At 33.2% G+C, this 16,333-nt stretch overlaps 2 protein-coding genes across 6 annotated transcripts; one reads left to right on the top strand and one right to left on the bottom strand.

The window, feature by feature from the left end:
- Nucleotides 1–2,216: 2,216 nt before the first annotated feature.
- Nucleotides 2,217–4,432, bottom strand: LOC117146278 (UV excision repair protein RAD23 homolog A). Its single transcript, XM_033312273.1, has 5 exons — nucleotides 4,252–4,432; nucleotides 3,463–4,111; nucleotides 2,888–2,982; nucleotides 2,503–2,826; nucleotides 2,217–2,442 (listed from the first exon to the last, which is right to left on the bottom strand). Exons 1-5 carry the CDS (start codon nucleotides 4,315–4,317, stop codon nucleotides 2,332–2,334), a joined length of 1,245 nt encoding a protein of 414 aa, XP_033168164.1. The 5' UTR covers nucleotides 4,318–4,432; the 3' UTR covers nucleotides 2,217–2,331.
- An 869-nt stretch (nucleotides 4,433–5,301) lies between these two features.
- LOC117146289 (synaptotagmin-7) lies at nucleotides 5,302–14,687 on the top strand. Of its 5 annotated transcripts, none has more exons than XM_033312298.1 (9): nucleotides 5,302–5,360; nucleotides 5,896–6,058; nucleotides 7,279–7,419; nucleotides 7,478–7,559; nucleotides 10,202–10,504; nucleotides 11,222–11,302; nucleotides 11,358–11,526; nucleotides 12,846–13,058; nucleotides 13,142–14,687. In XM_033312298.1, the coding sequence occupies exons 2-9, from the start codon at nucleotides 5,898–5,900 to the stop codon at nucleotides 13,240–13,242; spliced, it is 1,251 nt and encodes a 416-aa protein (XP_033168189.1). In that variant the 5' UTR covers nucleotides 5,302–5,360; nucleotides 5,896–5,897; the 3' UTR covers nucleotides 13,243–14,687. The 5 variants fall into 5 exon arrangements, with proteins under 5 accessions (XP_033168189.1, XP_033168188.1, XP_033168187.1 ...); XM_033312297.1 differs by having other exon boundaries at nucleotides 5,334–5,790; XM_033312296.1 differs by lacking the exon at nucleotides 5,302–5,360 and having other exon boundaries at nucleotides 5,842–6,058.
- The last annotated feature ends 1,646 nt before the right edge of the window (nucleotides 14,688–16,333 follow it).

Here is a 16,333-nt window from a genome sequence, read left to right as displayed (position 1 = left end):
AAAGACTGAATTTTGATAATGTTATTTAAAGTCCAGCCTTGTAATATCGTGTTTTTTCAGTGCTTATAGCTTAATATTTTGACTAGAGTATTGATTAATGGTCGACAGATAACCCTGCTTTTCGCGTTCTACATTTTGGATTTGTCCGTTTCCACATAAATGTCACAGTGGTCGGCAGTCCTATTCGTTTCAATGGAGACCAACGAGTGTTTATGCTACCATTTGAGCTTAAAGATTTGTCATAAACACAGTCAAACCAAAGACACTAGAATAGTAGAAAATAAAAATTTATAAAATAAATAAAAATATGAAAACTGTTTATTGCAAAAGTCATATCTTGAGGCACGAACTGCGGACACAAGCACTCAACAATTATTGCCTTATTAATTTTTCTCACATCGCAAGCTGAATACTCTAATGACAAATATTCTAATATAAAGTCATTTTTGAAATTTTTTCGTGATATTATGATTCGGCTATTATTCTAAACTTTATTTAGATAATAATAACGTATAAAGCAATGCAAAACAAGACTTTTTTCGCATGGTGCCAATTGATAAAAAGTAACATAGATTTAAAGTCTAAGAACTTCTACGGTGAAGGGCTTATTTTGTCAAATTTACAATGCATGAGCATACGTGTGCACACCTACAGTTGTCTGCTATCACTGTATGCGTAGAAAAGAGCCGTTCGCTGTAGCGCCCTTCGCTCTCTCGCTCTCGAACAAAAATTCGAGAGAGCCTGGAGCCACGCCGAAAAAATCGTGTGCCAAAAAATTGTATGGCGTTACGCATCTTGTTATTCTAGTGTCTATACAACAGTGTTTGTAAAGGTAATTCGACCGTACCCAGTCTGAAGTTCGGGGCCGTGTCGAGGAAAGAAGTAAGTATTACAGAGTATTTCTCTTTCCACAGAGCAACGTAACATTAAGAAGCATTCAATGGAAGAAGTTCTCAACTACAATGCATTAAGATGTGCTCTCTTGAATATGTTTAGAAAAATACAATCCCGAAGCTTGCCGATTGCTCATATTTTTACAATTACAGAAATTTTGAGCTATTTTTTTCGGAAATCGAGAAGTAGATATGTAATGTCAGGCATTTTTCAAAAAATTAATTATTGTGAAAATCTATGGATTTATATTTTTAAACAATTTGACAGCTATATGTATGCCCTAACATTATTAAAGCATTGCGAATTATGATAATTACATATGCCGGTTACAGTAGACAGCGCTGAAAAGTTCTTTTCTAAATTAAAACTTATGGAAAATTACCTGCATTCTACTTTGAGTCAGGAAAGATTTAAAAATTTAGCAACACTATAAAGGGGACCATAGCCATACATGAAACTATAATGATTTATTAATATTTAAGTATAGAATTCTTTGTATTTATAAAGTGTCGAGTTTTATTTTTCGCATTAATTGGCAAGCAGAAGCGAACGCAATTTACCCATTTAGTATCAAAAATGTTCTCCAGTTTTGTATATTTGTAAATTAATGACAATATTATCTAAGTACTGTAAAACTGTACATTCAAAATTAACATTAAAAAATATTTATAAAAATTTTAATTCGTTTTTCGTGAGTAACGGGTATCTGATAGTCTACTATAGCATTCTCTCTGTTTTATTAGTGGTTCGGATAATGAAATTGTCTTATTTCTCAGACCCATCCTTAAAGGAATCACACAAGACGCCACAACTGATTAGGGCATCATTGTGGACATTATTTACAATAAAAAAACACAAAATTTATGTACTACAACTGTATTACATTAATTTATACTTTTTTAGTCATAAAGCCAACATCCGAGACGACAAAAAGTACCTTAAGTATTAAGTGACTTAATTGTGGACTCCCACTAATCAAAAATATATGTTAAAAATCAACCAAGATAAGGAAAGGATAAATCATAAGAATTCCTTCGTTTAATACGACCTTCCGAAAAATAATTGTGTGTATCGCATATCCGAGACGCCTATGTCTTAGAAATATAGTTTGCCATCCATTAGGTGAAGTTCCCCAATATGTAATTTAGAGCACACCTAGCCCTCCCAACCTTGGATTGGCACAGATGAATTTGTAGACATTTGCAGTCTTATGCTGAAGACAATGTCGTGGTGTAATATTTAGTAGAAACGCTATCGTGCCTCTATTTTACCCATGGCTGCAATCTTTAACAAATAAGAAGAATACATATACGCCAACGATATTTAAAGAATATAAAACCATTTTTATGATCGACATTTTACATTTAATTTAAGAACATCTAACTTTAGTTGTAACGCTTCCGGTGTTGTATGCATAACTTCTTACATTTGGTCATTCTAATCATCGAAGCTAGAAGATAGCAAAAAATTAGCTGCTTGTTCCTCGTTCTTTTCACAAGCGAAGTACGCTTGCAGTACAAGGGCTTCTGGGAATCCAAGAGCTTTTAGCTATAGAACAAAATATTAAGTAACTCGACATTCAATATATAATTATTCAGTCTTATATACCCGTTCTATTGCGTCCTTATCTTGGCGATTTAAACGAATGGTTGATACTCCTAAAGGTGGTTCCAAATCTTCGTTATCCGCTGCGCTACCGATTTGCTGTGCTGCACTTGTACCAGCGGTTGATCTTTGGGCTGAAGTAGCTCCTTCTAAATCTGGAGAAAAGAGGCTAACATTGTCCAGAGTTGAAGGAGTCCGCGCATTCGAAACGTGAGGAACAGTGGCGCCTGACTCCGATTCGCGTTCAATCGGTTGATTAAGCATATTCAGAAACGCATCTTGGTTCTCCGAAATAAGTTGTAAAAGGGCTGGATTTGTTTGACCAATCTATACGTAAAAAAAGTTATTCTATACGTGTCATGTAATTATTATTATTAGTGTACTTAACCTGCTGCAATACCGCATGTAAAAGGTGAGGGTTTTGATATATTAAAGAACGCATTTGAAGAAACTGTGGCTGGCTACGTAAAAATTCAAAGGGGTCTGAAACGTTAATATAAATAATTTAAAGTATTATATATTTAATGAATTAACTAAAAACATAAAGCCCTGTCCTTTAAGACAACATTCGTGGACAAAAATTCGTGGATTATCGCTCCTTTAGTGGCTGTTGATATATATATCTATATATATGCAAATGATGTTGCGGGGCAGCGAGCTCTCCAACATTTTAGTAAATCCTTAACAGCTGCATATATTTCCAGTACTAAGAAAACTCTTATTATTTATTAACTTTCTAACGAAGGTGCAACATAATTTTTGATCAAGAATATTTCTTAACCAGGAAAACTAACACAATCATGTTAAGGCCGAATATTTTAATAAAGAGCGAGATCAAAATAGTGTCATTTATTTCACTGTGTTTTGAAGCGTGCAAATTTAGTACTTTTGCCTGGGAGAGGTATTTTTCGTTTCATACAACAATACATAAATTGACTGCTAATTGAAAACCCCTCAAGTTACCTGAATTTGAATCTGATGGACGCTCGGTAGAGGGTGCGGATGCAGTTTGCGGTCCGGAGGGGATTAGACTAGGATTCGTTGATTCATTCAGCCCATTGTAAAAAGTACCTTCCTCTGCAGGTATGCCATTAATGAGATATTCAACGGCTCTTTCCGGGTTGTTATAGCTAGCAGCCATCGCACGTTCAACCTGCTCTCTTGGGTAACCCATTTCCACCATTGATAGGACTGTTTGGTTGTATTCGTCACCCATAAGCAAATTAGATTCAGCGCGCGATTGTAAGGAGGCCTGGGCCAACTCTCCGATCAATTCGTCACTAGGTAAAGGTCTGGTTTCACGTGATAAATCTGAATCATCTGTATTTCTGCAACTAGGCGAATTGCTATGGTTGGCTTCTTCGCAAGGCATAGAATGCCTAGAATCGCCGGTGCTAGTCAATTTATCACTTTCTTTTACACTTAGTTGATTACGATTTGAACTAGACGAATCGCGTGTCAACATTACCACAATGAACTTTTTTTCATCAACGTTGTATGAACCAACAGTGCGGTCATCCGTCAATATGACTCCAGCGTAAATCAGTTTTTGTTTTTCGGCGACGTACTCTGGACCACGTTCGTCAAATATTTTCTTCTTCAGTTCCAAAACCTTTTGTAATAAGAATCACTGCTTATTATGGTATCAGAAATTAATTGTAAGAAATACCTGTATAAGCACACATATGCATTTGCAATAATTGTATACACATATATGTGATTATACTTGTATATGCCAATTTATACACATACCGTTTTTTCCGGGGCAAACTCTATAGTAAAAGTTTGTTGTTGAAGATTTTTAATTGTAATAATCATCTTGTGTATTAGACAAAACCAAACTTAATTAAATATACTATGCATACGCATATGCAAACTCAAAGTTAGTTCCCAAAATCGCTTGATAAAAACGATTTGTCATCAGGGTGACCGCACATCGACTGGCAAATAATACCTTCTCGCTTAAAAGACACCAAATCGCAGCATAAGCCTTATAACACGTTCACACAATAAGATAAAGATGTAAAGATTTGTAATAAGAGTCATAATGAACGTTACAAATAAACTTTTGTCCTATTGTAGTAATTTTTAATATTTTCGGTATTTCCTTATAAATATTTTAGTCCAACATAGGCGTTGAATGACTAACATCGTAATTCAAAAGATATACAGCAATGAGATTATTATAATCCTTTCCGTTTGAGTTAATATGAGATTCACGAATAATTCGAAATTCGATTGCTGCATCATCAACGGAGTTTTTAAAAGAAGTAAGTATCGAGAATTTTTTGTCAAACATGACAAATGTGTTAATTCTAAATAATTTTGTAACGAATAATAAAAGAATACACGAACTCATTCTTTTTCCACTAAGCAATCCACTAAGTATAATAGGTCTGTTAGTGTGAATTAATTTTCTATTCTGGTGTTAGCATCAGATTTTCGTGTTTTCCTGGCATATCCTGGTCATAGCTTTCTTTTTCGGACATATCGTGAATTGCCAAGAAAACGATGCACTTGTCAAGGTAGAGATATTATGGCTGCATTCAGAACATTTCGTCAGTTATTATCCCCCTATGTGCCGTTTTTGGAAATTCCTAATGACTGGCACAACTCCATTAACTGCACTTAGCCACAATTATATTTTGGTAAACGATTAATGTTTCAAAGTACTCCGCATTATATCTCGTACCTATGTATATGCATACATATACTAGTATTTTCAATGACATGCGCACAGAGTCGAGCTTTTCATGCAGACGAGCTCTTATAAAAAAATGTATTCGACGTGTTTTCATTGGCATAAGTAGCTCGATATTAACTTAAGCGACATATTGTTTTAAGAATAAAATAGTTTTGAAGTAAAATAAAGTTGTTGCCTTTTATTAAATTCAAAGACTTTAATTTGTAATAACAACACGCAACCTAACAAGACAGTGTATAAACAGAGAGTACTTTAACTATTATACTGAATGTTGTATTAGTTTGGTCTGCCTATTTCTTAATTGGGATCTCCGGCACCTGCAACCTTTGTGACATCAAACTTAACAAAAAATAACGTTATGGACCAAGTTTTATGAGATTTACATATGTTAAACATAAAACAATGTGTACTACTTTTTTAAATAGGAAACCATTAAATAACAATATTATATGCTTTACATTTTAGAGTACGACTTAGACTGTGGTAAAAAAAAATATTAAATATAAAAGTTGGGTGTTGTTATTATCTATTGGCAACATACGCCTTAGTTACAGAAAGTTACCTTGTTATCTGCATGGAATAAATATGTATGCCTGAATATATTATATCTTACATAATCGATTTCTTTGTTTTTTACTTGAATTAACATTCGAATTGTCGTAAAAAATTACCCTTACTTCTTACTATGACAGACATGGCAAGCATAGTACTTATAGCTTGCCTGGCTATATTGGGATTAATTATTGCAATCGCTCTTTTTCTGGCTGGAGGATACTTGTGGTGGAGGCATAAAAGATCACAGTTACAGTTTATTGAACCCAATGAAGATGAGGAATCTAGTAGTTATAGTCTTCGGTAAGTATTTGCATTTCCTGTTTAATATGTGACTTTATATATGTTCATGGGGACATACATATGTAGATCCGACTCTTAACAAGCGATAGATTGTATATTTTCAACGAGTATGCAGTATCTTTAAATTGTCCTATTTATTAAACATTTTTATAAATACATTAGTATTACCTTCAGTATATTTATAATATTTATATATCATGGGTGCTCTGTAATATATAATAAAACAAAACTATAATTCAGCTAAAAAAATCCAACGTGCTTTACAACAATGAACATTTTTGAGTTTTATGCAGTTTCATGAAACTTCATAATTTATAGCTTATTACTGTATGAACTTACACTAGTATTTGATTGGCCAATCGATAGAAACAGGTAATTATACCCGTTATTTGTAGATTAAAAGGGTATACTAGATTCGTTAAGAATTAAGTAACAGGTAGAAGGAAGCATTTCCGACCATATAAAGTATATATATTCCATCTGTCCGATCTCAATCTCAGGAACTATAAAAGCTAGAATGTTAAGATAAGATTAAGAGAGATAGACGATGCCAAGGTTTCGGAATGTTTCCACGCCCACTCTACCGCCCAGAAGCTGTCCGAAACTGCCACGCCGACACTTTTGAAAAATGTGTCGTATTTTAAAACTTTTATGAGTTTTGTAAATTTCTATCGATTTGCCAAAAAACTTTATGACACGTCCACCCTAAAGCCCACAAGCTCAACTGTCTATCATTTTTAGTTCCTACGATGGAGAGTGTTATATTTTTTTTAAATTCCAGTTTTTATCGGTACGCCAAAAAGAATGTCGACAGAAGACTTTAAAACCGACGGACTAGAATGTATACAAGAGGACGGGCGAGCAGACGGACAGAGGGAAAAGGTCAGTTCGGCTCGGCTGGTGCACCTGATCATGAATCACTGCGGTCGGTAGGGAGGAAGAGCTCCAAAAGGGAGACAGCAGCTACTATAGATATATAGTAGTGATAACGACGAAAGTAAAATATCGATTTTTAAAGAGTTATCGACCAATCGAAACGCAAGCTACCGTATTTTTTTTTTGTCACAAAAGTTGGTATCAAAAATGATTGTACGTTATCGCATTCATTTACTAGGAGAATGTGCAAAAGGAACTAATACATACATATACAGAGCTGTTTTTTGTTATAATCGAATTTATTATTATTAATTATTATTAATTAATTATTATTAATTTTTTAGGGCTGCTCAGGATATTGTTGACTCTGGTAATCCACCTACAAAACCGCAAGTGCCAGTGACACATGCTATCACGACTCCTCTTCAAAATAATATTAACAGGAAATTAAATGGATTTTTAAGCCTTAGAACTCCTTTGATTGGGTAAGTATTTAAGAAAGTGATGCAAATGAATATGTATATACTGTTATAACTTTAAAAGCGGGTCGGGGGCCTCTCAAACGAAACCGCAAATCATTTCTTCGCTTGGAAATCCTGGAGATGGGACTACGAAAGATTCTGCAGTAAGTATATTAGCGTTTTTTCTTTAACCTATAAAGAGAAAACAATAAAATTTCCATTTTACTTAAATTTCAAACTGTATTGATCATAATTAAAATCGACAGGTGGGAGATCTTGTGTTGGGTGTTAAACTGAGATATTTTATTTATCTACAACATTCCGCCCATTGATTGAGCACCCACCATGGCGTTCACTTTTGGATGGGAGTTCTCCTCTAGGAGATCCCAGCGAGTTTCGATGTTGTATTTCCATGAACAATTTTACCCGTTAAATTTTACCAAGAATTTATTTATTCAAGAACGACTAACAAGCAGTATTTCTGCAATTTCGAATTCATATTTCTAGGTATTTTGTTGTTACCAGATTCGCAATTTGTGCGTAGTAATATACAATTTTGTTTTATCAGCTTCAATGCATTAGCATAAATGTTTTAAAATAAAATAAAATTTTATGTTAAATTAAGTTAAAGCATATGAACACACTACATAAACGCAGGTTTGAACGCGAATTCAATTTCAATTGCTCTGATATTTTTAAAAATGAAGCTTCGGTTTTTAAATCATAATTATTATACTAAAACAGACATTAGCTTCTCATACTGGGGTGAGAAGGTTAGACAATATTCCGTAGGCTCTTTGGCGTTAAAAATTACCACCACCGCATACTCGTTTTAAATTTGCGGTAATATCCTGGTTATTAGTGTGTGAGTGTGGTATAATAATTTGTAGAGCAACTGCCAATTATTATTTTTTTTTACAATTATTTAAAATAGCCTTCCCTGAGCCGTCTACAGCTTCAGTTAACGAATAGAAAAAGTGAACAAAAAAGTCTAACCCAGTTGCATCAACAAACCACACGTTTGATAATCAACCGTGACACGTCGGCGGGATACCAATCACAAAAGGCATATTATTGGGTTGTCGCCTTCTTGTGACCAATTTGATGTACTCAGCAAGCGTCTATTCATCCATAAACAGCTCTGACTTGAAGGTTGTTAATTTATTCTTTTATAAAAGTAATCCTTTACGGACCTCTACTCCCAGCAAGCCGGTAACAGAAAAACATCCAGTAATGGTCGTCACTGGCCTTGACGTCAACTTCGGTCTTCTCTTGGAACGAAATTCTTCAGTGCAGTTGGCATAACAATTGATGGTCTCCTCAATGTTTGAAGAACAGTACCAGCAGAAGTGAGTGATTGGTCCAAAAGGATTTTACATGCACAAGATTGCGAGAGACATTGTTTGTCACAGCAAAATCAATCAAATAGCTTCAACCAGTTTGTTACAAGTTGGTTTTGGTAATTGCGTATTTGAAGTTGCCTTCTAATCGCTCCACAGTGCCCGTACTTAGCGTTGTAGTCGCCCGCTGCACTGTTAAATGTAGAAGTCCATGGATTGGTCTACTGAGATTGTCAAGCGGATTGGGTATTAGGGGCTTAACAATCTGGATGGCCGTATTTTAAAGCTATATTTGGTGTTGACGTGCGTTTCTGCCACCAAGATTTCAACCATTAAATTTGATTTGTAATAGCTTGAGCTTGAGTTTACCCAAAATTTGTTTTTGCAAAGTGATTATCATAGTTTTAACAAGACTCTGTGGATGTCAAATTGACTGCAGAACTAATCTGTCATACCATTATAGTTTTTCTTGTGTAAAATTAAAGCCCGAATGATGATCTGGATGGTTTTGCAAAATAAACTTCCGGTGTTTGGTTTTGTAAATGGTAAATGGTTTGTTAGTTTTCGCTGCAGTAACAGTCCCAGTTGCTGGCTTTGTTATATGGTTTCTTCTGTACTTTTTAATTTCAGTACCTTATTTATTAGCAGAGCACAGAGTCTGGCCTTAGAGCTTTTCTATGAAAACTTTATTATGCAGAGGTTTGCGTTCGGGGTCGGCATGAAATTTCCCAAAAAACCACATATTCGCTGAACACTCGTTAGGTGCCCAGCTGTTCTTTTCATAGTCTTGTAGATTTCCTCGTAACTTGCATTATTGACTTTTATCCTCGGCTGGACTTTCCTTGTTCACTCCCGTTAACTATTCTAGTACTTTATTCCTGTCGATTTGCAGTGTTTGCGATCGGCATGATAGTTTTTGACAAGGTCTGTCTATTTCTGTCTATTTTTTAGAAACTAAACATCCAAAGTTTTGACGAGCAAATTGCACAATGAACATTAAAATTAATTAATTTTAATGTGCAAAAACGCTGCTAAAATTTGTTTCCTGATGTTGCCCACTCTAACGCTCACAAACGGTGGACAAAGTGTTTTTGGCATACCGATAGAAATGTACAAGACAATGAAGAAAAATCAAACAAAATTTTAATAGTGTGTGCGGCTTGTAGGTGTTAGTGGAGGCGTAGCAACACGCTTGAGCTGCGTCTCTGGAATCTTTAAGCTTTTATAGTTCCTGAGATCTCGTTCATACGGAAGGACACATAGAGAGATGGGCGGACGGACGGACATGGCTAAATTACTCGTCTGTTAACACTGATCAAACTTCTGACTCAATCAATATATATATGTCTTCGAGAGTCTTGTAATATAGTGAATCCGCAAGCATTTTGGAGTGGTAGTGGTTAACTTTTATAATAATTTAGTTTATTTTCGTATTAATTGTTTCCTAATTTCTTTTAATTTTCTAGAACAAAAGTATCTCAATGACAGACATGTATTTGGATAGCACCGATCCAAGTGAAAATGTTGGGCAAATACATTTCTCCTTGGAGTATGATTTCCAAAACACAACATTAATTTTAAAAGTTCTGCAAGGAAAAGAGCTTCCAGCAAAAGATTTGAGTGGTACTTCCGATCCATATGTTCGTGTAACGCTGTTACCAGATAAAAAGCATAGATTGGAAACCAAAATAAAACGGCGAACCCTAAATCCACGATGGAATGAAACATTTTATTTTGAAGGTTTTCCAATTCAAAAACTTCAATCACGTGTAAGTAATGAGTTAGAATTACTTTTACAAACACATCTTGGAGTAAAAGTGTGTTAAAAAAATTTCGTGGAGTCTTAGACTGCAAAAGTTTATTAAAGCTAAATTACAAATTTTCTTTCACCAATTCTTATATTTGCAAGTGCGTGTTTTTAAAACTTTGAAAAATATAGTGATTTTTTACGAATAATCATAACAACTATAATAATGTTAAAAATACTGCAAAATAATTATTTATAATATTATAATACACATTCATATTTGCTGTGAAATTTAGTGAGATATTAAATAATTAAAGAGTGTTAATAAGAGTCAGAATCTTTTCCTATATACGTATGTATTAGTGTCTGTCGCTCCGATTCGAAACAAAATAGTATTTTAGCTTAAAAATCTTTCTATTGTAAGCAGTGTTTGAAAGGGGACAATTTGGGTCGAAAAGCTATATGTAGTTGTTAAGGGGATGTGAATACCCTTCGTGACACATTCCTTATGAATTATCGATATCTTTTTTCAATCGAGTACTTGGTGATTTTAAGCACGGACCTATTTTGTTTCGTCTAGCGACCGACGATGATTATATAGTTTCGTTCGGTAGCGTCATTCTGATTCTTTTTGTGTACTTGACAGTTATAAACAAAGATACAGTTATATTTAGAAGGTTTTAAATTAAATTTAAATTACAATTTAAATTTTATTGTATTTTTATATGGACAATTGAAGGTTTTACACTTACATGTTTTTGATTACGATCGGTTTTCAAGAGATGACTCTATAGGGGAAGTATTTCTTCCTTTATGTCAGGTAAATAATAAATTTAAGACGTATTTCTTAAAATTTATATTGTTTATTTAATAAGGTTGACTTTGCTGGAAAACAATCTTTTTGGAAGGCTTTAAAGCCCCCTGCAAAGGATAAATGCGGAGAACTTCTCTCTTCCCTTTGCTATCACCCGTCGAACTCAATTTTGACTTTAACACTAATTAAAGCGAGAAATTTAAAAGCCAAAGATATCAACGGAAAATCTGGTAAGCAGGAACACAAGTGTATAACAGAAAAAAATTTTTTAATATTTCAATCAGGATTTAACTTAACCATGTAGCTCCTATAGAAATAGTAACTAGATTCGTTGAAATTTATGTAGCAGATTGGAGGATCAGGACCGCAATCGAGTCGATTTGGCTATGTCAGTCTGCCTCTCATTGCTCATGGACGTCGAGAACTCTGGAACTAGAAAGTTGAGCTCAACCTGGCTAGCGGTTGAAAAATGTTTTGAATTTTTTCATTTCATTCATTCATTGAGTTATTTTTACTCCCATCTTAAAAAAATCTTCCAATCTCGGCTATTTCTAAAAATCAGCATGTTAATCGACATAAGTCAGCAAGCTACAGCAAGATACACATATAATAAACACAAAGGTTTACCACCTGTTATATAAAATCATTCGACACGGCTTAAAACATATTTCCTATTCATATAATAGCCAGGCTATTTTCTATCAAAACCTTTTATATTTTGTATTTATATGGTTCAATATCATTTATTATCATAAAAGTTAATGCAAACTTAACAAAAACATTTATGATTTAATAGTAACGTTTTGTTGCAAAAAACAAAATTTTTCATTTTGAAAAATTTTCCAAAATCTTGACATTCATTTTTTAAGGCATTTTTTTTGTGGTTTTGTTGTCATCGGCCCTATGTTTTAAAATTTTTCCTTCTTACTTAAAATTATCGTCTGAATGTCCTGCAAGGGTATATAGATGGAAATCAGTTTTGTCAAGGCCGTTTACACAGAATCATAAAAACGTTGATAAGAACACAAAATGCTGACTATAATAAACATTCTGAATGATATAAGGATTGGGAAGCTGTAGTCCAGCACTTATTCACAATACTTGACTTGGCTCAGTTTTAATAAAAATATATACTTTTTGGTGGCTTTTCACAAACTTATTTCCGTCGCATTATATTTTTATTTTATTTTTATACATTTTTGTCAAGATTTACATACATAAGTATTGGGCGATTTGCCGAATCTTATATACCGAATTCGAAGACTTTAGATCATAAGATAAGGTGTCATTTAATTCAAAAGGACGGAAAAGCATCACCACTTTGTGGTTCTCTTAAATGTTCATTTTTACAACTTCAATTTTTTTTTTTGTATTACAGGTTATGATAGGAAAATCACATTATATTTTTCATTCCCTTTGTTTTGATTATATTATAGTCGCAATTGTTCCGTCAATACAAGACTTAGGGTTTTAAAAACAATTTCAATGTGTTTTTGACATAAAAGACTTTCCACCAGTAAATTAAAATTTAATATCTTCTTTCTTGTAGATCCCTACGTAAAGGTTTGGCTACAGTTTGGCGATAAAAGGGTAGAAAAAAGAAAAACGCCTATATTTACGTGTACATTAAATCCAGTATTTAATGAATCGTTTAGTTTTAACGTACCATGGGAAAAAATAAGAGAATGTTCTTTGGATGTTATGGTGATGGATTTTGATAACATTGGAAGGAACGAGTTAATAGGACGAATATTATTAGCTGGTAAAAATTAAAATAACATCTCTACAGTTCAATATAATCTTTCTTACCTTTAATAAAATGATTTTTTTTTAATGCAATCAAAGGAAAAAACGGTTCTGGAGCATCGGAAACAAAACATTGGCAGGATATGATCTCAAAGCCCAGACAAACTGTAGTACAATGGCATCGCTTAAAACCTGAGTAACTTCAATACGAATTCCTTAATAGCGTTTAATTAACACCAGTAGATATACCGGAGAACACCGTACATTGATGGATGTAGATACATACATACATTAGTTTATTTATAGTTGCTTTTATAGCAATGTCATGCCAGAATAATGTAAAAACGAAAATAATTTAAATCTGCACAAATTAATGTTATATTGTTTACAAAAATTTTAACTTTCGAAACAGCCATAAAACTATAATGAAGTATTTGTTCTGATAAGAGCAATAGTTTTGTACGTGCTTAATACATATATATTATATATATATAATACTTATAACATATATATAATATATATATTTTTTGTAAAGACATTATTATTATACAACATATTATAAACGATTGTACATTTGTTCAAAAATCCTGTTAAAAACATTGTTGCACAAAGGAGTACCTCTTTTTGATGGAAAAGTCCTTAAAGTTAAAAAGTACATTTTTTCTTTTCCATCACTTTATTTTATTGAAGCATAAAGGGTGATAAGAACAAACCATTAAAAAACATGACCAAGTGTAATTTTCAAGTACTTTCTTTGGAATGATTTTACATATATTTTCCGGAGTATCATTTGCTTTAAATCTTGAGAAAATAATCTCTCATATTTTAGTCCTAATACAGTTAAAATTTTATAAATGAGTTTAAAAAGAGTTACGTGGTAGATTATTTTTATCAAATGTTTAATTAACTATTATAAGTTGTAATGCCTTATTGAAATTATTGATTTTGATATTCGATTTCGGCAAAAATTTTATTTTTTAATAAAAAAGTATGTAATAAATCGTAAAAAGTTTTGTTTTTGAATGAGATCTTGGTATCCTAAAAGGAAATCGGAAACGGTACCGGTGTTGAGTTATACATTTTATGCGATAAGAAAGTTGGATATGGCTATCGATATATATTCGCAAGAATATATAAAGAAATATAAAGAAAATCATTTAATTTATGAAAATGTATATAATACGATCGAATTGTTAAATGGTAACATTAAATAGTTAAACAAAAATCAAGAAAAATGATTGTTACGCTGTTTTTAAATTTAAAAAAATGCAAAAAAAAGTTCAATATAATAATTAATATTCTTTACTCGCATACGGTGCCGTATAATAGACATGTAGGTTATTTGAATAGAGAAAGATTGCATTAGCACAATAAACCAGAAAATAAACCATTTTTAAAAGTAACTATAAAAAATTAGCCAACCATTGCCGGAATAAGCGTCAACTGCGAGAACACAAATTATGAGAAAGTAAGAGAGAAGAAAGAATTAAAAAAGTATACACATAATTGATAACTTAAACTGAGTTTAAAAAACGAAAAATCGAAAATACAACCCACCTTGAAATTACATATTTGTTATATACCTGTTAAAATATTATTAAAATAATTTAATCATAGCAGCAAATAAAGCATTAAAAACAGTCAATAGCATATTTACTTTAAAAAGCATTTGAAGTGGACGTAGTTTCTCCAATTTCTCAAAACTATTATACAAATTATATTTATTATATACTACTATTTACTGAGTTTAAAATCTTGAACTTAGCCTTCTATATCCAAAGCGGTGCTATTATAAATAATCGAATAGTTAAGATGCGTTCATCAGAATTCTAAATGGTTCTTTATTAAATAAGGTAAGTCGTGGAAGAATACCATTTAAAAACTCCTTTCAGAGGTTCTGTCTGTATGAACTCTGTGAATTTGACAACAAAAAAATAATTTGTGAGTAAGCATGCAGATTTTTGTAAAGCGGCTTCTGTAACACCCATTTACTGACAAAAATATCATACCCGCACTTATGAAAATTGCTAAGACTTTTTGTTCATTTTATTGTTTTTCTTGGAATTTCTGTTAAAAATATTTTGGTCACCCCCACTCTAACTCCGACAAGCCGCCCCAAGCTGTTATACCTACACTTTTGATATTGTTTCACTTTATTATTCATCTTGTCAAGTTCTATCTATAATCATGAAGCATTTTAAAATGTTTGCTACGCCCACAACCCGTCAAAAACTCCTGCACCCCAACTTTTGAAGGTTTTTTAAATATTTTTAAAATTTTGTCCACGCCCACAAGCCACTCAAAACTCCCACAACCACGTTAAAAATTTTCTTTTTCATTTAATTTCCAATATTTATTGATTAGCTACAAAAATTATGACATTTCGCGTTGGCATTTGAACTAGTGAGCTGGGTAAAGAAAACAAGAGAAAATGCAATAGTCGAGTTCCCCGACTATCAGATACCCGTTATGAAAAGATACCCAAATCAATAGAAATTAACAAGACTAATAAAAATATGAGAAAATATCAACAAATGTTTTTAAAGTGTGGGCGTGGCAGCTTTGTGTGGTTTGTGGACGTTAGAATGGGCGTGGCAACATGGGTCAACAAACTTGCGCTGCATCATGTCTCTTGAATTTGTTTGTTTCAGGAAAATACCCAATTCGGGACAGCTGTTGCTGAATCATCTTAAATGGGAAGGTTGATTATGAACTCGGACTCGGACTCGGACTGAATAAAATTGAATCAGACAATTTTCCCTTTAATTTTTGGATTCTTAGGGTAATATATTATATAATATATTATATTAATATATAATATTAATAAATAATATTCTGCGTAATCGGGTTTCCGATATCTGCCCAGATATCTGCGAGCTTTTTATCATTTACCGCCTCATCTGAATACTAATTCAGATAATGTCATTTGCATGGTTACTAGTTTAGCCGGCTGCGATATGCGCTGTCTCTGTACGACAAATTCGAAATTCTCTTTCTTGAAACGGTGTAAGTACAAAATCTGCCCATTCTGCACAATCCTGGCACGCGCACTGGTTTATATTAGGATTGGACTCGCTGGGTGATTGCCACGGTTTGGTCTCGATTGTACCTATCCGCGTTCTGCATTTCAAGTGAGCGGAATGATGGCTGCCTCGATATGCTTACATATCCCTTTAACAGTTAATCCTCGGCGTTTCCAATCTCCAGATTTACCGGTTTTACCGTTTGTGCAGGTCAATGTCTATCTTTGTACCACTGCTTTCTTGAATTGGGCACGAACACGTTCTTCGT

This window comes from Drosophila mauritiana, chromosome 4 (genome assembly GCF_004382145.1).
Source record: "Drosophila mauritiana strain mau12 chromosome 4, ASM438214v1, whole genome shotgun sequence".
NCBI lineage: Eukaryota > Metazoa > Arthropoda > Insecta > Diptera > Drosophilidae > Drosophila > Drosophila mauritiana.
Note: the sequence above shows the minus strand (reverse complement) of the source record. Positions and strands in the feature narration are given on the sequence as shown.